Source organism: Triturus cristatus, chromosome 6 (genome assembly GCF_964204655.1).
Source record: "Triturus cristatus chromosome 6, aTriCri1.1, whole genome shotgun sequence".
NCBI lineage: Eukaryota > Metazoa > Chordata > Amphibia > Caudata > Salamandridae > Triturus > Triturus cristatus.
The window spans coordinates 192724875-192747553 of NC_140589.1; the positions used below are offsets into that span (position 1 = coordinate 192724875).

At 44.2% G+C, this 22679-nt stretch overlaps 1 protein-coding gene across 1 annotated transcript in view; it reads right to left on the bottom strand.

The window, feature by feature from the left end:
- The window catches only part of LOC146816620 (cytochrome P450 2K1-like), a 376635-nt gene that overhangs the window by 121875 nt on the left and 232081 nt on the right, over window positions 1–22679 (bottom strand). Inside the window, exon 2 of the mRNA XM_085610495.1 lies at window positions 6692–6854. Coding sequence (XP_085466621.1) covers window positions 6692–6854 — 163 coding nt within the window. The remainder of the gene's footprint in view (window positions 1–6691; window positions 6855–22679) is intronic.

Here is a 22679-nt window from a genome sequence, read left to right on the forward strand (position 1 = left end):
TGGGAAAGCTTCGGCAGTAAGTAGCAAGGTAATAGGTCCAGATGGGGTTATTTTGAGATCTGGAAGAGGCCAAAGACAATGTTGGAGTCAATTGTTTATCCAAAGTTACCAAAGGAACGAAAGTTGTGTGTTGTAGAATGTATGAATGAATATGAGAGAAGAGTCATGGAATACAGAAAACATGGAGAGAATCAATTATTAATATCATATGTGAAACCATATGTTGCAGTAAGCACAACAACTATAGCAAGATGGGTTAAAAATGCCGCGAAGGAAAGTGGCATTGATGTTGAAAATTGAAATCACATTCTTTAAAAGGTTTGAGTGGCAAGTAAAATGTATTTGTCTGGTGGTCGATTTGAGTACATTTTGAAAGCAGATGATTGGTCTAACGTGGGAATTTTTGCAAAGCATTATTTTTTACCACTAAAATATGAGTCAAATGTAGCATTAAAAGGCTTCCAAATGCATAATGGTAGCCTCTGGTCTTGAAATAAACTACCGATTCTCCTAGCAAAGTTAAATGTGAATCAAGATTTTATTAAAGACACGAAGGATATCATTATCCCACCCTCCTGCTCCCTTAGATAAATAGATACCTCTCTACTTCTCCCATAATAAAAAAATAAAAAAATAAAAAGAAGGAAGGAGAAATGTTGAGATCACAGTGAATGGGAAATGTTTCTTTAGATTTATACATGAATAATATATATGAAAATTGTTTTTGTGGTTATAAAAGTTGTGTGGGAAAGTAGAATGTTGACGGGTGCGGTGTTTTTGTCTTTCATCAGACTAACAAGCAAGGAAGAGGATTTGGAAGGCATCATGGTCGATAAAGAAGAAGAAGAAGCGGTGGAAGGAAGAAAGGATATTTGCAAATTAAAAGAGGAAGAATGATCTAGACAAGTGATATTTATGGACTGGAATGTTCTAGTTCTAGTGTTTTTGAATTGTTATAAATGCTGCAGGAGTAGCATTAAAAGATGTCATGCATAATGTTAGCCTCCATATCTTTAATGAAATCTTGATTCTCATTTCACTTTGGATGGAGAATTGCCATTCTTTACTCTCAGCAAAAGGGGTTTTGCCCAGGGAAAGGTACTGAGGTGCCCCTGCACCTAAATCTGTATGGGATCCAATCCCTTAAGTATGATGAAAATGGTGGCAGTGATTTTTAAATCTCCCTGCTGCCGTTAATACAGCGGCCATAAGATAATGATTTAGTGTCTTACTGAGGCTGGTGTTAATGGCACTCTGCTGACCTGGTTCAATATCTTTTGAGATGTGCTAATACACTCACAGGTTACTATTAAATGCAAAGTCCCACAAGACTCTTCTTTGTCAAAAACTCTCTTTCACAGCTATGTCTTCCTACTGTTGGGACCTTTAGATCATTTGGGTGTTGTGCTTTGTTCTATTCTGATAAGGCTGAACTTGTCATCAGGTTGAACAACCAAGCTCCAAGGTGTGCAATGAGGCTGACACATTGTTTGCGTGAAATTTTGTAGTGGATGGGCCATAAGTCTTGCAAATTCAATGCCAGAAAAAGCAGAGTTACACTTCATGAGTAGTAACCACGATCACTGGGGTAGTGCTCTTTGGACCCATAGCATGAGTGAGCATTCTAAGTTCGCTCCAAAATCAAGACGTTGGGCATCTTAGTTGGCCAGGTATCATCAGTAAAATCATTGAGGATGTAGAACTCTCACTTAGAAAAAGATACTTCTCTTTCTCCATTAGGATATTCATACTTTGGTGTTGATGGAATTTATTCTGCCACAAATTGCAAATTGTATGCATATATATTGATTTGCTTGCCTACCTCTTGAATAACTCATTGTGGACACATAGTTTTGCACTTGGAAAAGTATGGAACCTTCAAAGATGTGACCATGTATCAGCTGCATGCAAAGATAATCATTTGCTTTCCTTAGAACAGAAACCGCAAAATATTGTCGCTTTGCTATTACTAGCTTTATCTGTGGGGCTTTGAAAATCAGAAATTTTCAGAAATAAAACTGTTTCAACATACCTGAAGCCTTTTAAACATTAGGCATGCTGGTACTGTGGGGGGACAAGTGGTGGCCCATTGAACTGGGGCCGGTCCCTCTCCCGGTCACTGAACTTAGGAATCTGGGAGTGTGGATGGATCCCGCTCTCAGTTACGAGGGCCACTCGAAGAAAATCGCGGCCGGCTGTTTTGGCATCTTGCGGTCGCTGAGGCCCATTCTTAAGTTCTTTGACCGTGGTACCAGGCAGCTGATAGTCCAGGCCACGGTATTATCTCGCCTGGACTATGCCAGCTCGCTTTTGGTAGGGACCAACGTGGCGGAGACTACCCGCCTTCAACGAGTGCAGAATGCCGCGGCTAGAGCCATTGTAGGCTTACCCCGAAGGAGCTCTGTCTCAGGTGTCTCGAGATCCTTGCATTGGCTTCCCATTAAATCACGCATCCAGTTCAAGGTGTTGTGCTTGGCGTTTAAGATCTTGAGGGGAGTAGGTCCGCCAATTCTTGCTGACCTCCTGTCGTGGTATGTTCCTTCCCGCGCTTTGAGATCGGGTAGCCAGGCGCTCGCGGTGGTCCCCCGATACAGGTTGTGTCGGGCTGGTGGTCGCTCTTTTCGGGTGAGGGCGGCTGAACTCTGGAATTCCCTCCCAGTGGACTTGCGGCTACTGACTGACCTCTTGGCCTTTCGCAAAGCTCTGAAAACGTTTCTTTTTTAAATAGATCTTTTATCTGTGTTGTGTTTCTGCTATTTGTTGCACATTGCCTGCCATGCGCCAGGACGCCCCTTAGCTGGGGCAGCTGTGCGCAATACAAAAGTGCATAACATAACATAACATAACATAACTGCATTTTAAATAGTAACCCTTCTTGATCTTATATATCTTTTATAACTGATTCTTTTTACAGGTGTTATGTGTTTTAGCTTATCATAATATGGTTTGCTCAAGTTGTATGCTTTTCGCCATTTCGGTTTTAGGGAACCCCAAGCAAAACTGACCGATAATTTTGTGTGAATATTTTACGGACTGACTTCCCGAGTAACTTGGCGGACCGCTTATGTGACCTTTTATGGACTATTATGAGGCTTTGGTTATCTCAGGTTTGTGTTAATCAAATTGTATTTTACTGTAATGAAATGCTCGAAAATGTACTTAATCATATTTCATGCTATTGCACTGTGACCTGTATTTTTTCATGTTTTTAATAGTTATCCCATTCACTTTAATGGTTCCTCTGCACCAAATAATGATGTATGACTGACTGACCGAGACTGCATTTAAATGCCTCTGCATTGCTCATGAGATTAGAGGGACATGAAACATTTGAGCTGTCTTCGGTTCTTCAGCCCAATATGTCTGCAAGGTTTATGCACTGCAAATATCGATCTTTTATGTGGGTAAGGAAGGGCAACACTGGTGGTTGCTTTTTTTGAGTTTCTCTCTGTAAAACTGTGGGACAGTGCTCCTCTGGAGATTAGAAAAACTGAGAAACAGTTGATGGTTGATGTTAATTGGATAACTTTGCCTCTTTAGAGTCTTAGTATCATGAAGCCATTTGGCTTGCATGCACAAGAGAAATAAAATGTAGTAATAATAATAATACTAAAACCGTATTAATTCTGGTCACTGGGTTGTAGGCCAAAGTATAATCTATAGAAATACAGTGTACTAGTTGCTTCTTACAAGAATATAATCCCATTGGGAACAGAGTTCCTATTATTAACTCCTCTTATTAACTCTAATGGGGTGAAATATTTGTAAACGATATATGGAAACACAATGTTTGTGCCAGATTATATTCTGATTGTACAATATCAAACCAGTCATTGGGTTAAACCAGTTAAGGTTTCTCAAGTTCATTGACTTTTTGTTATGACAGACTCTTTACTTCAGTCTGATCCCACACTAAGGGGCATATCAGCAACAACCGGCGACAATTATCGCTAAGCGCACTTAGCGCTAGGATAATTATCGCCGGCTAGCGTGGATTTTTTTCGCTGAGATAGCGTGCTATTAGCAACACTTATCTCAAAAGCGATAAAAATCTTCACGTTAACTGCCTACCGTGAGATTATCGCTGGAAACCCAGCGATAATCTCACGAAATGTGGCGTTAGCTTGTTGATAGGGCCTCACAAACTTAGCCATGATATCCACCTTCCATAGGATATCATGGCTAAGTCAGTCCTGAAGCAGGCGTAAGGAAAGTAGCAATAACAGGGGTTATCGCTACTTTTCCTGCCGCTATGCTTCATAGCGTTGGGCTTGATGATAGGAGAATTGTCGCTTAGCGACATTTCTCCTGTCATGTCAGGTCAGGAACGCCCACTTTGCATCTCATTAGAGGTGCAAAGCTGGGCGTTGAGATTTCGTTAAGCTAAAGCAAGGTTTCACGCGTTAGCGTGACCTTGCTGATTAGGCAATAAAATTATTGCCGCTTTTCGGCCGGAAACGGCCGCAAAAGCGGCGATAATTCTATCGCCTCGCCTTGCTGATATGCCCCCATGTCAGTCCTGAAGCAGGCGTAAGGAAAGTAGCGATAACAGGGGTTATCGCTACTTTTCCTGCCGCTATGATTCATAGCGTGGGGCTTGATGATAGGAGAAATGTCGCTTAGCGACATTTCTCCTGTCATGTCAGGTCAAGAACGCCCACTTTGCCTCTCATTAGAGATGCAAAGCTGGGCGTTAAGATTTAGTACGCTAAAGCAAGGTTTCACGCGTAAGCGTGACCTTACCAATTAGGCGATAAAATTATCTCAAAATCGAAAAAAATCCTTACGCTAACTGCCTAATTTGAGATTATCGCTGGAAACCCAGCGATAATCTCACGAAATGTGGCGTTAGCTTGTTGATAGGGCCTCACAAAATTAGCCATGATATCCACCTTCCATAGGATATCATGGCTAAGTCAGTCCTGAAGCAGGCGTAAGGAAAGTAGCGATAACAGGGGTTATCGCTACTTTCCCTGCCGCTATGCTTCATAGCGTTGGGCTTGATGATAGGAGAAATGTCGCTTAGTGACATTTCTCCTGTCATGTCAGGTCAAGAACGCCCACTTTGCATCTCATTAGAGATGCAAAGCTGGGCGTTAAGATTTAGTACGCTAAAGCAAGGTTTTACGCGTCAGCGTGACCTTACCAATAAGGCGATAAAATTATCGCCGCTTTTCGGCCGAAAACGGCCTCAAAAGCAGCGATGATTCTATCGCCTCGCCTTGCTGATATGCCCCCATGTTCTTCGAAATCTAAGTGGCATATTGAGGTCAATGTGGGAGTCATCAGAATGGTGCAACTTGAGTCCTATGTCACAACAGAAATGGGACCCACATCTGGGCCTACCAATCATGTTTAGTCTGGACGGAAACAATGATGGATGGTAAGAACTTGGAAATGCACAATATGTGTTGCTCTCTATGCCTCTGCAGACATTGATCCTGACCGAGCAGTGCACGGTGGACGAAGCTGCTATACTGATTTAATAAGTGGGACATGCGTGAATATGTGCATGTGTGTGTTATGTACATTGTAAAGCACAATTTCACCCGCAAAGGTATCATGGCACTGCAGCCCTTATAATAGCAATAAAAAGTGATTAAAGAACTTCTTGTGTACTTGCGCTCTAGGAATAAATGTTTTGATTGGATTGGATTTCTTGCTGTAAGAGGCTGTTGATCTGTCACATGGGAAAATTGCGTTTAATGAAGGTGATAATCCATGTAAGCAGAGCTAGAAGGGGCAGGGGGTTGAACTCAGCTGATGAAGTCATTCCTGCCAGTGGAGGAAGCCCCATGTTTGGGGGGGTTTGCATTCAATCTTCAAGAGATACAAGACGTAAAAGGTAAACTGCCCTTGCCCATTCATTCTCCATGTGCACTGGGGAGGCATTGGTTGTCCTGGCATCTGATGTCATAGCTGGCAGGATCCAGATGGGCATAATTACAGCAACCAAATTGCATTTTTTGCACTTATTGCAGGTTGAAAATAACTTTACAGATACTGCTTGCTGTGCTATCAGCAGTGTTGATGTGTTATTGATGTTAATTCTTGTGGTGACATCAGAGGCCAAGTGCTGTTTAATGTCACTTCCATACCCAGGGGCCATAATATAAACCTTGTGCCCCATGAACTCCAAGGGCACGAGTGGTGGCATTGTGCACCCCAGGAATGCAAAGGTATTACTGAAGAGGCTGCAAATGCTTGTGCGTCCCCTTCTGTAATACTGATAGCGCACATGTAGCACCTCCTTTATCATGAGAAAACTTTGCCTCATTTGCATGGGGATGTTACCCTTGTAAATGAGGGAGTCTCCTTGACTCTGCTCCTGCACCATATTATAGACGCGGGGTAGGCACAGATGCAAACAGGCCCTAAAGCTGTGCACTCACAGTGCTGCAGACTTCTGGATTGGTGGAAAAGGATCCCACGAATCTCCCAAAATATCCCCCTGCAAGGGGATCTCTCTACCTTCTATTAAGTGTAGGCGGCACACTGAGAACACTAGCCATACTCTGAGACTAAATTATATACATTGTTATCTATTCAGTTGATTTTAAATGTCAAGTCAAAGGTAAAAAAAATCTGTTCTAAATTCTTCTGTGAGGTTTGATTAGTTTTGAGATATTGTTGTGATCGATCATACAATCAGACAGCACAGAATTATACCAGATGATTAGAGTGTACATACCAATTCCTTTATGTATGTCTTCAAATATTTGAATATGACCTCTTTCACCAAACTCGTTGGCATGATTCACAAGAGCATCCTTTACAGTCTCATATCCGGATAGAATCACCATTTTCTTCGTTCCCATTTGAAAGCTGAAAATCGGACCATATTTTTTGGACAGCTGGAAAAATACAGAGCACAGGGTAAGTTTTTCAATTACAGCAACAACCGTTTCTATCCCCAACAACACCAAGAGCTTAGAAGAGATTATTTCTTGCCCAGAAGTGTAAACTAGTGTTCAGTCATTTTATTTACTTTATTTCGGTCTAAGACCATTTAAGTAATACATAAACTGATTTTCCATTCAATAAATAAAATATCCTTCAAAACATCATAAAAATCTATAGTGACAACATTAAGATTAAAACGTAATTAAAGCATAAAAAACGGTCAAAACATACTAAATAAAAAAAGTTCACAAAAACACCCTAGAAAGGGCACCTATATTTATTTTTTCTCCTTAATTCAGGGACAACATAATTTCACAACGCATAGGCCAAATCCTGACAAGAAACTTTACAACAGAAACAACTATTGTGGATGACATATTAGATCTACAACTCCTTAGGGATACTTTATGTTGGCGAACACCCAACAGTTGGCACCAGGTAATAACCCAACGCTTTCCCTGTTTAAGATAAATAGGACAAAAAACAATAAATGGCCGTCAGTTTCTTCAACCTCACCCCAGGCTAAACAGATCTTACTACCCCCTATTCCACCATTCCACTTGGAGGTAAACGCCGCAAGTGCGAGGGTACCCAAAATGGAACAGATATAAGGAGACCTTGTGTGGGGAGGATCTAGTACATCCATATACGGATCTAGGGGAGGAAAATGGATTAAACTCTAAAAAACTTTCTGTCATATGACTCAAATCTGGCCAATTGAGTGGTCTTTCCTCCTCCTGTTTCCAATAGGCCACCTTCACTTCTTTTGCTGCGGTGGCTGTGATGGTGTTCGGATCAAGCCCATGTTCTTGAAAACCTAAAGAAGAAAGTGTTTGTTTCACATATTTCAATGATAGTAACATCGCCCCACCTTGCTGCCTTGCGAGAACATCTTTCAGGCCTTCCCTGCAATGGGCTAGTTCAGGGGTACACCAAAGTTGCAACCAGAATAAGATAGGTTTACGGCGAATTAAGGGAACGATTGATCGAAATCCCTAATCTTGCCTAAAAACCAATGGGGAACTTGACTTGAGGGAAGTTTGAGTGCTGATCTAAGAATTCTCATTTCCGCACCCTCCAAGGCATTAACCGGGACCCCACAGTTCAGCATCATACAAAGCAGGGGCAACTGCTCTAGCTCTCCAGACTTCGAGCAGGATGGAAAGAGGTCTTAGAGGCAACATTTAAGATAGTAGCAGCCCTATGGTTTAATATCAGAGTACTTTTTGTGACTTGGTCAGACAAAGATTTCAAGCAAGATAAATGGATACCAAGGTAGTCAAAACTGGACACTTTCTCCAACGTCTCCCCGTCTATGGTAAAAAGAAAATCTTTGTGTTACTTGCATTAATTTTCAGACCGTGATCAAGACAACATTTATTGAATTTCTCCAAGAGGGTTTCAAAGCCTTCTCTGGTCTTTGACAATAGCAGTGTGTCGTCAGTGAATAATAAGGTCTGGACCTAAAAACCCCCAAGTACTGTAGAGTCATTGTCGTAAATATCTATACACTCGTTAATAAACAACAAGAGCTGCGTTGGGGCAAGTACACAACCCTGCCTAACCCCCTTTTCGACTCTAATAGGGTCAGTAATTTCACTATTAGGGCCCCAGAGGACTTGAGCAACAAAGGAAGAATAAAGCTGAACAATCATGTCAAGTAGGGGGCCTGGGAGCCCTAGCTCTTTAAGTGTGCCCCGAGGTTATTCCTAGGTACCATATCAAAGGCTGATTTTTAGGTCCACAAAGGCGACATAGAGGCTTTCCCTCTTAAGGTCAATTTCCTTCCACCTAATTAATTAGCTGGAACCGAAAAACCTGGTCTACGGTGCTGACCTTTGTTCAAAACCCTGCTTGAAATTGGGTCAAAAGCCTATTTTCACTAACCCAGGTCATAAGACAATCCAGTATCAACTTGCAGAATATTTGTGGGCTAGAATCTAGCAAGCTAATTGGCCAATACTTGGCACGATCAGCTTTAGAGCCTTTCTTATGGATAGGAATTACTTCAGCACCCTTCCATGATGTAGGGATATCAGCTCCTGCTATTAGCATTTGCCACCCAAGTAAGATATGGGGCAGAAATGTCAGGTTCGGAAGTAAAGAGATCTGTCGTATGTCGATCCAGCCCTGGAGCTTTACTAGATTTGTGAAAAATGATGGCAAGGTTACCTTCTGTTACAAAAAAACCAGCAAGATGAAAAACACGCTCAATAGGAAGTGAATTAGAAATACCAGCCAACTGAGAAGCATCTGTGGGGAGCTTGGCAAGGGGGCCGCAATATAAAGTTTCAAAATGAGATACCCATTCCTGTTTAGGTATAAGATATTCTGGCTTCGTCACTGATGTAGTGGCACCATGATTAATATGCCCAACAGCTGACTGATTTTTGAGATGCACTGCTGCCAAAAACATATCACACCAGATATTAGTATCTAAGCTAGTTGTAGATAGCTTTTGTATAATTTTATAGGAGGGTCTGGCAAGTCGAATATCAAATCGATGGCCACTCTTAAGAGAATTAATAATAAGCAGTTTAGTAACAAATTGCATTTTCATTTCATGGAACCACTTAGAATGCATAACCATAATTAATTTGGGATGCAGCTCCTGTTCAGCAATTTGTGGAAGAACAGAGCACAAACCATGATATAATTTTGCATGGGCATACCTCTCTTCCACTACATTTGCCCATTTAACCATCCTACGATGATTACTAAGTCATAAATTACCACAGGGCAGCCGCTTCTGGTTGCCTGCTGGTTGCCTGCCTCAACTACATTGCTACAAAAAGTTAAAAGCAAGGGAACATGGTTGCTCTAATATCTGGGGAGGACTCCATATAGATAATCTTTTCCCAAGATGACAGGTCCACCATGATATAATCAATACAACTTCAACACAAGTTGCTTCTAAAGGTAAATCTCCTTGCTAAGTCTGACTTAGTTCTACCATCACAGGTTCTCAATTGGAGATGTATGAAGAGAGCCATCAGTTGAAAAGTAACCCTGGATAGGGCTGCCAAAGTAGGGCCAGAAATGTGGGGACTACCTTAATATTAATCCTCCCCACCTGCAATTTCCTTCATCAGTGTAGAGGATTTGAAGAATACATTAAAGTTCCCTGCCACAATCACGATTGCCTTCTTCTTGGACATAACTGATGTAAAAACTTTCAAAGTATATAGGGCAGTGGACTCATTTAGGGATGTTCCCATAAAATACATTAAAAACGAAAATATTTACATCTTCCCCTACAGATAGCTCAAGCCCTAAGTTCTCAGAGGAATCAAGTAGAAGATGTTTCGCATGGCAACCCTTTGAGACATCACCCAAATGGCTAAACCACCTGAGGGTCAGGCAGCCTTTGCCTTAAGGGGTGGGACATAATATGTCTGACATCCTTGCCTGTGTAAGGGGTTCAATTTCCCAGGTCTCCTGGAAGAAATTTATATTGAGTGTATCTATGAATTCCCCCCAATAAGTTTCAACCAGCTTACTTGGTGGCCAGCTATATTCCACAAACTCAATAAGAGGTCATTTCTATTAATAAACATGGGCTGGACAAAAGTACCCAGTGATGGGAAAAGGGATGGATTCTGGCATGTGGTTGGATAAACACTATAAAGGGAAACATATGTTTCTGAGTAAGACAAAAGGATTGAATTACACTTTGCACCACACATGGCAATAGATCTTCACTGCTAATGGTCATGGAAGGGGCTTGCAGATTTTTAGAAAGTGTAGAATGAGGCCCTGAGATTTATCAGTCCTTTTGGAAAGGACTGATAAATCTTGAGTTTGCTCATCAGACTGGGTTGTTGGAACTCTAGTTTTCAACCGGATCTGGGAGTCTTAAGGAATAAGGGCTCGCGCCATTGACAATTGCTTGGTATGAGAATTGGAATCTGATATTGTCAGTGCTCTTTGAATTGGATACACGAAAAGCCCTAACTAAATCCGAGTGAGTAACACTTAAACATTTCCTCACATGCCTGATCCAGTAGAACACCTTATTCTTCAAGGGTGCTTCTTCTTCTCTATCAGTGGATGATAACTTAGGAACACCTGTCAAATAGATTGTCCTAGAATGAATAAACCTTATTGATAGAGTTCATCCTTGTGAAAGTGACTAAGGTTGGTGATTTGGACTGAGTAGACCCTTGCCCGGTTACTGGCCGTGGTGGTAGAAGCATGAGTGCATAAAGGTAAGCTGGAATTAGCATGGCACCTCCCTTCATTCCCTCCAGGCCTATATTTACTGTGGAGTAGGATCCCGCTTGATCCTCACTTGAATTCTGTGAACCAATAAAGCCTTGGAAAGTTCATCTATTTACTTGACATAAGGTATCAGAACAAGATGAGGTTCCCTTGGCGGATCATCTTCAATGCCCCTCCTTTGTGGTAATCTGACGCCCTTTACTCTTAGAGTCATTCACAGTTTATACCTCACCCTGTAATGCCCTTATTTCAGCCCTTAAGGAGCCAATAACCACCCACAGCTCTTTAAGCTGACGGTGGGCCTCCTCTAACTGCATAGTCTGGGCAACTTGGACTGGTGTAACCAGAAGCAGCAAATTACCTGCACTTTGCTCACTAAGGGACATATGTACAAGCCCCTTTCGCCACAGGAATGTCACGTTTTCCGACGTTCCTGTGGAGAAAGGGGCTTCGCCTTATTTACAAGGCAGCGTTAAGGCATTTACTGTGGCTTATCGATGCCTTGTAAATAAAGCCCCCTTTTGCGCAATGCTCAGCTTGAAAGGGGTGGGCAGTGGTTGTTTCTGTGTGCATTCCACCTGATTTTGACGTTGCCGCCTATTTACAAAGGTGGCATAAATAGGAGGCAGTGCCAACATAAAGACCAGGGAAAACCTGGTCTTAACTTGGCGAAACAAGAAGAAATGCTTTATTTCTCCTCTTTTTTGCATTTCCCATTTGTGCTGCCTTGTGAAGCACACATGGAAAAGCAAAACACCTTGGATTGTTAGTCTGTAGGAGGGTGTCCCTTCCTGCACATAAACAATCCTTAAAACAAGCATTTGCACTGCAATAGGCCTTGCATTTAGGAGAGTTAGAGGTATTGGCGCTGTAAATAACTATGGGGCCGATTCACAGAACAAACTTAAGACAAAATCCTAACTTAAGTCTGTCTTAAGTCTGTCTTAAGTCTCTCCTAAGTTTGTCTTAAATCTGTCTTAAGACTGTCTTAAGTCTGTTTTAAGACTGTCTTAAGTCTGTCTTAAGTTTGTCTTAAGACAAACTTAAGACAAAATCCTAACTTCTGTGAATACCAAAAGTAGTAAGTTTAGGATTTTGTCTTAAATTAGCTCTGTGAATCGGACCCTATGTCTTTTTCCCATGTCTTTTGGTTTGGAGTGGAGTGGATATATGTGGGTTGGAGTGAAATTATGTGGTTTGGATTTGAATTGTTAATTGTGGAATTGTGTGGGATAGAATTGTATGCAGCGCAGTGGAATTAGGTGGCATTGTGATTAGATATGGGTGAGAGCTGTACAGAATCAATAGAAAGGGAGATGGCATAGGTACTTTGTGCATGAAGTGGTGAATGAACTCCGTACAGAGTAGGAGAAAGAGTGTGTGAGAAAAATTGATAGATGGGGAGAGCAAGCGACAGATGCATAAATAGGATGCGCCTGTGTACGCAGAAGACACCCTAAAAAAAGAAATAGAGCATGGATTTGAGGGACAGAAATCTTGGAAAGGCACAGGAAAAAAACTGTGCTTGAAGATCTGAAGTGAACCAATGTGAAAAGGAGGAAGACTGCAAGAGAGGTGTGAGAGGTATGAGAGATACGAGACAGAGAGAGAGAGACGGACGAGTGGGAGGTGGCAGCCACAGGGTGAGGCGTGAGGTGGACCAGTGCCCAGCATGAGGTGGTACAGGAACATAGCATGTGTGTACGTAAAAGCCAGCCTCTCCGTGGGTGTATTGTACATTTATAAGTGCTGCTGAATCAAAGGGCTGAGGAATGTCTTCATTTTACAGCCCCTTTAATCTCGGGGTAGGAGCGCTCATTTGACTGTTGGAAGACAAATACAAAAAGACATGTGCAGTTGAACAAAAAGAATACTATTCTTTTAAAGTTCATTAGTACTGAACTGTAATATTGTTATACTTTAAGATGGAGGAAATAAATGTGCATAAGGATAAAGGTGAACCCATTTCTCAAATAGCATTTGAGGCGAAATTGCAAAGACACAGCATTGAGTATGGAATCACATACACCTGAAATGGAAATAGAGCTTTCTCCTGCTTGATTCAATGCAGGTTGTTGCCTGAAACAAGATCCTGAGTAAATGAAATGACAGGAGTAACGAGATTCACCTGTGCAAAATGGATGATGAAACTCCGAGTACTGAAGGCTATGAAAAGTTATTAATTGCTAACTGGTGAAATGACATACAGAGCCAGGAACAGCGTAGGTTTCATACACAAACAATAAAGATGAAAGTGCCCGCTACCGTTGACTGAACGCTTTAAATACGAAAACGGAGCATGCGATTTGCTAAACAAACATGTGCCCAAGGCCGACCAAACACAACTTAATACCACTCGAACAACCAAGTATAAAAAACACTCTCCAAACTCTGCCACAAAAAAGGATTTTATCTGATACCGAGTTCCATTGTGGAGGAAACATTGGATGATTTCGCTGTTGGTCGTCCAACAGTGTAATTAGGCCAGAGTGTTGTAAGTAAACTAAAATGAAATACAATGATAAAAACTTAAGATAGTGCTTGAAGTATTAGAATTCTCTCTTGCACCATGAAGACGTTACCAAATAATCTTGACTCTTCATGTTTGTGCTCTCAAGATGACAGAACTGTTATTAGCACATTATAATTCCGTCCCCCCGCCCCACCCCCAGATGAAGTGTATAAAGACACACCATATATTAACCCTTTTTTTTTTAATGACACATTGATCTTTGAGTGTCCATGGCTGCGGCGTTCCTGTGGGGGGGGTTGAATATTAGCTTCTTCTTTAAATGTGCAGCCCAGGCCTGGGGCACCAAGCAAGCACTGCAGGAGCTGGGCACCGCAACCAAAATTAAAAGCCTGCACAGGAAGCTTCCTGTTGTCCAAGCAAACACACAGCACGGGGGGGAGGAGGAGATGAAAAAGGGGCAAGCTTCAGTCGATGCCTCAGAGCAGGCATGTAAGGGCTAAGAGAGAGGGAGGGTGAGCACAGGGAGAGATTGACGAGACAGGACCGGAAAAATCGGCGCGGTGAATATTACAACTGCGTCCAGAATCGATAATCTGCATGTTATTGTATTAATACAGGACTCCCTCTGCCCATGGAGCCCCCACCCTTCTGGGTGGTATGGACACTCAGCCCATTACCTGCTGGTTGATGTCAGCGGCCATCTGCAGCTACAAGAGAAGGAAAGCGGCCTGCCACCCGTAGTCGGTCAGATGCACAGTCCCAGCAGAGTTCCCAGCGCTGCACTGCCCTGCTACAAGGCACACTGCTTTCCGGCACAGAGCACTTTATTCATCCTCATACTTTTATTAACACTGAGCCCACTTCACAAATTAAATAAACCTTAAGCGAAGCGGCCAGAAAGCAAGACCAATAACTGCATTGCTGCATCCTGGGCTGCAAGAAACATAAAAGAAAGTTCCCCTGAAACACACATCATACACAAAAGTTGATGAAAACAGTAGTTAGGCGCTGCTGCTTCAGGACTAAACAGAAGTCAGTATTGGATCAACAGCCAGTTAAATCAAGCTAACAAGAGGTATGCCAACGTTAAACAAATGGTGAGCAGCAGAAGCTATTACCTGGCAATAGGTGGAGTTTCACCCAACATACCGATTACTTGATGTCTCAGAGAGACAGCGCAAGCGCTGACTAGGCGAGACCTAAAAAAACATACATTTTGTAACTTCCATGTGTGCTGCATTAAGTAGCACACATAGAAGTGACAAAGCCACATTTAAAGATTGTTTATGTGCAGGAAGGGACACATTCCTACGCATAAACAATCTTTCCCTGCAACAGACACCCTTGCACTATGGGGCAAGGGTGCCTGCGTTGGCACTAGGCAGCTATGTGTAGCGCCAGCGCAGGGGGAAACTCAAGGCTGCACCACTTCTTTGTACATATGCACCCAAGAGTTAAGGGAAGGAAGTGATTGGACCTGTGGAATAGGAGGCAAAGTTGGGATATGCTGCAAAGAACTGTCACCAGTATTACTCCCTCCCTCTTTTCCTTGTTGATTACTAGCCCGGGCTATCCAGGTCCTCACTCATTGATTTTTATCTAAATAGGGGGGCAACCGGGTGCTTTTTCGTTTGAGCCTCAGCCAGCTCACAACCACTGCTCTGGCGATCTGTTGTAGGTAGAGTACACGGGAGAGGCCCGCCCATACTTTTCATTGACTTGTGCCTTTGTCCTTTGTAAATGCTGGCATGTCAGTCTTTCATAGGCTTGTTAGTTTCTCCTTAGTAAGGCCATGTCGTAATCTGTATCCTCCCATGGTTACTGGCCCCTTTAGTTTGCTTTTTACATGGTAAGCAATATATTCTTTAGTGAGTTTGTCCTCTTTGAGTCACAAGGGTGTTCTTTGTTTACATTCAGCTTGCTTTGCGCGCTTTTTCTCTCAAAACTGCCAGGACAATTGCGACCGCTTGTTTGGAGGGGTAGGGCCAGGGGCGTTACTCGGGCCCCAGCAGGCAGGGGTTGCATCACTTCAGAGAACCTATTCTGGGCAAGTTAAATTAATATCTGAGAGAGATAGGAACTCTGCGCCCCCTCATTATGTTCTGCAGTGAGGCCCATGATTTTGCATGATGCCACTGGAAACGGCAGCCCTGCCCAGTCTGCACTGGTCCAGCACCTCATAACTTACTTGAAGGGGAAGAGATGCTGACCAGCCCATGCTGCTCAGTCTGCACCGGTCTATGCCCACACCTTGCTGGTAGGGCACTCTGTCATCCTTTTCCAGTCAGGGCCTGTCCATGTGGCTGCAGACAGGTTGCTGACTCCGCTCCTGGGTGCAGCCATGACGCATGTCCACCAGTGAAAGTGGGTGCCATGTGTCACATGCCAGGACCTATCTTGCCCAGAGGTGGCACATGGTGCAGGAATGCTCCAGTGATGACAGGCTCCTGCCACTGGGCCTATCCGGACCCATTTTTTGCTGGTCGATGTCAATGGCAGCTCTCTGTATCAGCCCGGCCCTCCTCAGTGTGTCTGAGTCTGTCTGGTCCGGTATGTGGCAGAGCTGGACAGAGGGAATCATACCAGGACTTAAGTCTCTGAGCTGTCCGTTTGAATATATGTCATTATAAAGCATGCGTTACATCACATGCCATTACAACACAGTCATTACAACGACCGTGTTGTTACATCGCATACAATTTGCGATTACAACAACTTGCTGTAGGGGGTGCTCTGGACTTAGGAATAGTATAATTTACTATTCCTACTCCAGTTTGTGCAGAAGCAGCAGTAAAGATGCTGGATTGTAAATCCAACACCTTCTGCCCCCTAAAACAAGTCGTTGTTACAACTTGCGAGGTAATCGTATGCGATGTAACAATGCGGTTGTTGTAATGGCATGCAATGTAACTAATGCAAAGTAAATGATGTCTCCCATGCGTTTACTTAGGTTTTCTATAGCTCGAATGTAGAATGTATGGACGCAGTACAGATGAGCATTCCTAGCCCTGACTGCCAGTCCTCCCTCGCTGCTCCTTTCACTGGCACGCACGCATGCCCCCACCTGGTCTGCTTCTTCTCACTCCCCCAGAGAAGCCCTTCCTATGTGTTTATGGGTGTCCTTGTCCGTATCGGTGTACCCATCTTCACTGTGCTGAAATAATTTAAGAGCAGGAATGCTGCCATTAATATGACATCACTAAAGTCAATCAATCAATCAATCAATCAATCAATCAATAAATCAATCAATCAATCAATCAATCAATCAACCAATCAGGAGAATTGCACAAGCTCGCTACTCACCCATGAGGGTCTCAAGGTGCTGGGTGGGGGAATACTATGCTGATTCCGTGCTGTCTGATGATGGCGGCGAGGGGGGCTATGTAGATGTTGAAGAACATGGAGCTGAGCGATGATCCATGGGGCGCTCTGCAGTTGATTTCCGTGGGTTCGGAGAGGAAAGTCTGATTCTTTGGGTTCTGCCGGTGAGGAACGAGCGGATCCAGTTGAGGGCAGTTCCTTGCATGCCGGCGTCGTGTAGTCTGGCAGTGAGTGTGTGGTGGGAAGACGGACTTGAAAGCTGCAGAGAGGTCAAGTAGGATCTGGGCCATGGGGTGCCCTTGGTCGAGGAGCGTGCAGATGTTGTCTTTGGTGGCGAGTAGAGCATTTCGGTGCTGAGGTTGCTGCAGAATCCGAATTGGGAGTGGTCGACGATGGAGTTTTTTTCGATGAATTTGGTTAGTTGTGCATTGACAGTCTCCTCGGTGACTTTGGCCGCAAAGAGGAGGGGGAGATGGGTCAGTAGTTCTTGAGATCGGTGGGGTCTCCTAAGGGCTTCTTAAATAGCGATTGTGAAAAATCCAAGCATCGTACCAAAAACAAGTCAAGCAAATATACAGTGACAATCCAGCAGGAGAACAGTAAAGGGTTGGTATGTAGCTGCTTGCACATTTTAGAACACAGTTGTGGTTGAACACCATCACTTACTGGCAGCACATTTTCCATTGAAATGGGCATTGCCTCTGCATGGACATGCAGTTTTAATAGTAAACTACATAGCACTGAAAAGATATTCAGCAAATATTGACTATATGTTTGTCAGAAGGCATAACTTGGGCACATCAAGTAAACACAAATCTTGCTCATTTACCTTCTGAACTCCAACATGACTATTTTGGGGCTTCTACAGTACCCTTATTTGCAGTGCCTGTGCTGTGCAGTGGCCCTGCCGAAGGTTGGTGGTTCTCACCTGGTCTAATACCTGTCCCTAGGCTTCTCCCTGACCTACGGCAGGTCAGTTGTGGAGGAATGGAAAGCCCCGATTCATTATACCCCCCAGAGGGGTATAATGGGGTTTGCTATGCTAATGTCGCCCCCCAACATGGTTTCACATGGCCTAGTATCTATCCCAGTTTATTCACTAATCTACAGCAGTAAAGGCACGTAGTTCGCCCATGAGTTGTAGACAGACAGCAGATTGCTTTCGCTGCCTGATGTTCTGTGGTTTTGCTTGCTTCATTTTCCACATCAATTAGTTGTTGTCTCAAATATCTTGACCGGTCTGTATTGCTGGTGGATGAAGCAATCTGGTTGTGCTCCGACATTAGGGTGAGGGGCCATCGGCCCATCAAGAGGTCACTTGCGCACCACCCATATATTAACACTGTTTATTTATGCATTCATCCAAGGCCGGTGCTAGGCATAGCAGTGTGGGCAGCTGCCCAGGGTCTCGCTCTGAGCTAAAAAACAGGGGGCCCACTTTACTATGAAAGGGAACACTTTCACAGTTAGCCCACCTCCTCCAGGGCCCTCTGCCCCACACAATCAAATTACAAATGCGAGTTGTCTTAACCTTGCTGTCAGGGTGTGGTTGCATTCCTGGGGGTTCAGTGGTAGGGGGAAGGGACACACAGAATGGGGAGACACATCAGCTGGGCCAGCAATTATTTTGGCTCACAGTGTCAAGGGCGGGGCAGGGCCTCTGGTAAGTACCGGCCATTCTAGGTGCTCTTTCTGCATTTTGTTTCTAGGCAACAGCAGGCCCCTTTGTTTCCAGGAACAGGTCACAGGTAAGAAGAGGTGGGTGAGAGGAGGAGGAGCAGCCAGATCAACTGGCTTTTGTTAACCTTTTCATCACCCATAGCACAGATTCGTTTGATGGAAATGTTAAATTAAAATGTATGCAGAGCTTCTGTAGTAGTGAAGTGTTTCGTGAAGTGCTCGTTACTGCTTCGAGGCCCAGGGAAGGGATCCCCTTCCCTGGGCCTTAGGGATCCCCTTCCCTGGGCCTTGAAAAACTGGCGCAAGCTGCAAGGTCCAGGTGTCGGGGCTTCCTTCCTTGGGCCTTGTAGCCAATCTGTAGTGCTGCGAGGCCCAGGGCAGTTGGGCCCCAGTAATGTCATTTTGCCTGTCTTAAGCAGATCTAATATCTAGAGTCTTGGGGGCGTGCCCCTACTTCTTTAATTTAATATATTCCGTTCCCACGCGCCCCTGGACGGCAGAAATAGCCAAGGCCTATAGATAAGGCTTTGCTGTTCGGGGGTGGGCAGAGAAGTAAAAGGACTCTGGCCAGATGAGTGACCGAATAAAAGGTCAAAAATGTGAAAAATAACTAAATAAAGCAAGACAGAGTGGGTCGCAAAGTGGCCAGATTGTTTTTATTCACACTCAAAAACATTAGCGCCACTTTACAGAGCTTGCCAGTGAAGCGCTATTTATGTTTTCTCGTATTTCTTTGAACAACATTGTTTTCCCACGGTGGGGAAGTGCACCAATCCTTAAGGTACTATAATAACAGCTTGATGGGTACATTGGAACTCAAAATGTGTACCGATGCTCTGTGTTCAGGGATGTGATTTTTTTAAACCATACTGCTTAAGATTTGTGAGGATAGAAGTAATAGGCATTAAAATGGGTCCCTTCTGGACCCTGCAGTCATATCCTTAACTTTCAGGGAAAAACACTCACTGATTTCTGAATAATAAGTGCAAAAGCGTTAAAGTAACCATGTTGTTCCTTCTTACATTTCACATGTTTTACGTAATCTTGCATTCTCTAGGAGTGTTTGCTTTTTCCAGAATGTTATTTTTTTTTTTTTTTTTTTTAGGCAGCATATTATTCTTGTCTAGTACGTAATTTGAATTGAGTCACAATGAGGTGTTTTTAGCTAGGCACAATTGGGTTGTAGCTGAAGGCAGTGCGAGATTCACTCAGTGGGGCAGTATGGTGTTCAGTGGGGTAGAGGATGCGGGACTATGTTCAGAGTTGCTTAATTTGGAACTGAGGACCTAGTCTCAGCCTTCATGAACAGTCAACTAGACCAATCTCCTGAGAGAGCACATTCCCATGCAAGACTTTAGAAGGCCCCGCAAGACCTTAGACGGCCTGATGTCTTAGCACCAGCAGGTGGACCCTAGCAGTGGTAAGTGTGGGTTAACCTTGAAGGCATGTCCATCATAATCCATACTGAAGTTCATCTCCAGTCTTGTGGGCATGCCTACGAAGCAGCACACCGTAGAGCAACAGTGACTGTCACTGAGGTCACAGGACCCTTGAGCAGGGAGGCTCTATTGAGGTGCAACCGGTTTGATCGCTCCATGTGCTGACTTAGGGTGGGACGTCATGTTTGCAAATATGTTATGTTTTTAAAAGCACGTGCTGCCTCCTCTTGACCTGCAGCATTTTGGGCAACAATGAAAATGTTAAGATAACTTTGGTGATTAATGTTCTTCCTAGAGAGAAATTGAGTTTTGTCAAGTGGGCGTTTTGACTCATGGAAAGGTAGCACAGAGGGTTAATGTGCCTGTTGCAAAAAACATGTACCATGCAGAACACAAAGTGCACAAAATGTAAATAGGTCAGTGGGATATTGTAGGAAAATGTGTTTCTGTTGCAGTAACCTACCCACTTTTTGCCAGACTACTGATGCACTTTTGACTTGATGGGCCCTGGGTCCCTGCCAATCAGGTTCCCAGGGCCTGTGTTCTTTCTCCAAAACTAACCCAATTGACATCTCTGGTCACAGGTCAGCCCCTTGTAAATGGTACAACAGGGACCCAGGGCACTGTGACCAGGGAAGACCTCTAAGGACTGCAACACTTATTGTGCCACCCTTAGAGCCTTTATACACACACACTGCCTTTGCAGGCTGCGAGTTTTGGTGCGGTACAAAGTGGAGAGTCGACATGGCACACATCCCTCTGTGCCATGCCGACTACCCATTGCCCAGGCATAGATCAGACACCCCTCTAGCTGGCTGCACTATGCCAGTGGTGAGGGTACTGGCGCATAAGCCCTGTACCACTACAGTGTTTATAGTCCATTCTTAGACATTGTAAGTGCAGTGCTGCCATTAAGAGTATACGGTGCTCAGACTTTGTCATTACGACCCAGTGTGGCAGTAAATGAAAAATGCACACTGAGGGCATCTGAGAGATGCCCCCTGAAAAACGACCTACCACTAGTGTCCTGGCTGAGTGGCTGCTTTCAGCTGCTACCACCAAACATGTTTCTGAACCCCTAGGGTGGGAGAACCAGTGGGAAAAACAAGTGAGGAAGAGAGGTGGGCCCACCACTGTCAACTCCACCCATCAGGTGGGGGAGACGAGGTGAAGCACAACACTCAGTCCCTGCCATCTTGCAGATGGGGGGACTCAGCCAACCAGGGAAAGGCTTATGCCTCCCTCCCACCGGAGGGTGACATAATAGGGGGTGTACCCACCCCAGGGAAGGGACCCTTTGGTCCCAAACTTTTTACCTACCTGTAACACCCCTAAATCTTGTATTTAGGGGCAACCCTCCTCCTTTCTTCCTCAGACCAGAAAAATCTACAAGTTAAGAAGAAAAAGGACCAAACAGCTTTGCCAAAGCTAACAAGAGGAAGATGCCAACTGACTTGGCCTAAGCCCTACCAGCCTGCCTCCACCTCAAACCGGCTCCTGTGAAATCCCAGTGTGTCCTGCAGCCAGCATCCTCGAAAGCCCCAGAGCACCTGCCTGCTTTCAACCACAAAGACTGTGTCTCCCATGAACACCGGATTTGTTCATCACCAACCTCTGGCTCCGGCGGGACACTGTAAATCGTACCACTCTGCACCCGCCGTCGACGGCCTGAGCTCAAGTGGGCAAACACCACGAGGAGGTCTTCCAAGTGATCCTGAACTGAGATCCGGCGACCACTGATCTGCCTCAAACCTCCAGCCAATGCCTGCAGCCTAAATCCGGAAGGTTCCCCCAACCGCGAGCAGGAGCTGATAAGCAGATCTGACCCTAAAAGCTGCACCTGACGCCCCACGGCCTTGGGCGGCCTAACCGATGGTGCCTAACCAACCGCCAACATCCCAACTTACCTCTCGAAGTGGTAGTCGCATCCAGAAGACCTTCGTCCCTGAGCATGCAATGTCAATTCAAACTGGAGGTTCCCCAGTACAAACAACAGGAAGTCCGATGTCGAAACAACACCCTGCACCCCGCCGCCCTAGTGCCGCTGAGGGTGCACCTTTGGTGCTACTTTGTATCCCCATTTGCCCTGAGCTAAAGTCCAGGAGCTTTGCTCCCACAAACAGCAGCCACCAACCCTTAGGCCCCCTACCCCCCATTGGATAACATTTGGACTCAGCACTCTGCACCCAGCTGCCCTAGTGCCGCTGAGGGTGTAACGAGAGTGCATCCCTGACCCTGGGGAACACCTGAGTCTACCCTCAGAACCTCAACTCCCACTACCGAATAATTACCCTAAAACCGATAACACTATTTTCCTCCATTGGATAACATTGACTGTTTTTCTTGGAAAGATTTCAAAGTGTGGAGTTTGAAAACCTAAAGAAATTCTCTAAAATTGCACTTACTAACAAAAATGATTTTACTTACCTGTTTACAGGAAACATCCCAGTGTAGTATCCAGGTATACTACACTGTGTAAGAAAAGTAATCTCAAAAGTAACTTTAATTTTATTGAAAATCCTATACAAAGTACATGTACCGTATTTATAAAGCATTGCATTTCTCAGAAACAATACTGTAAGTCAAAACAAAGTGCATTTACAATTACAATCCAAACTGTATTACTACTGTATATTTACTGC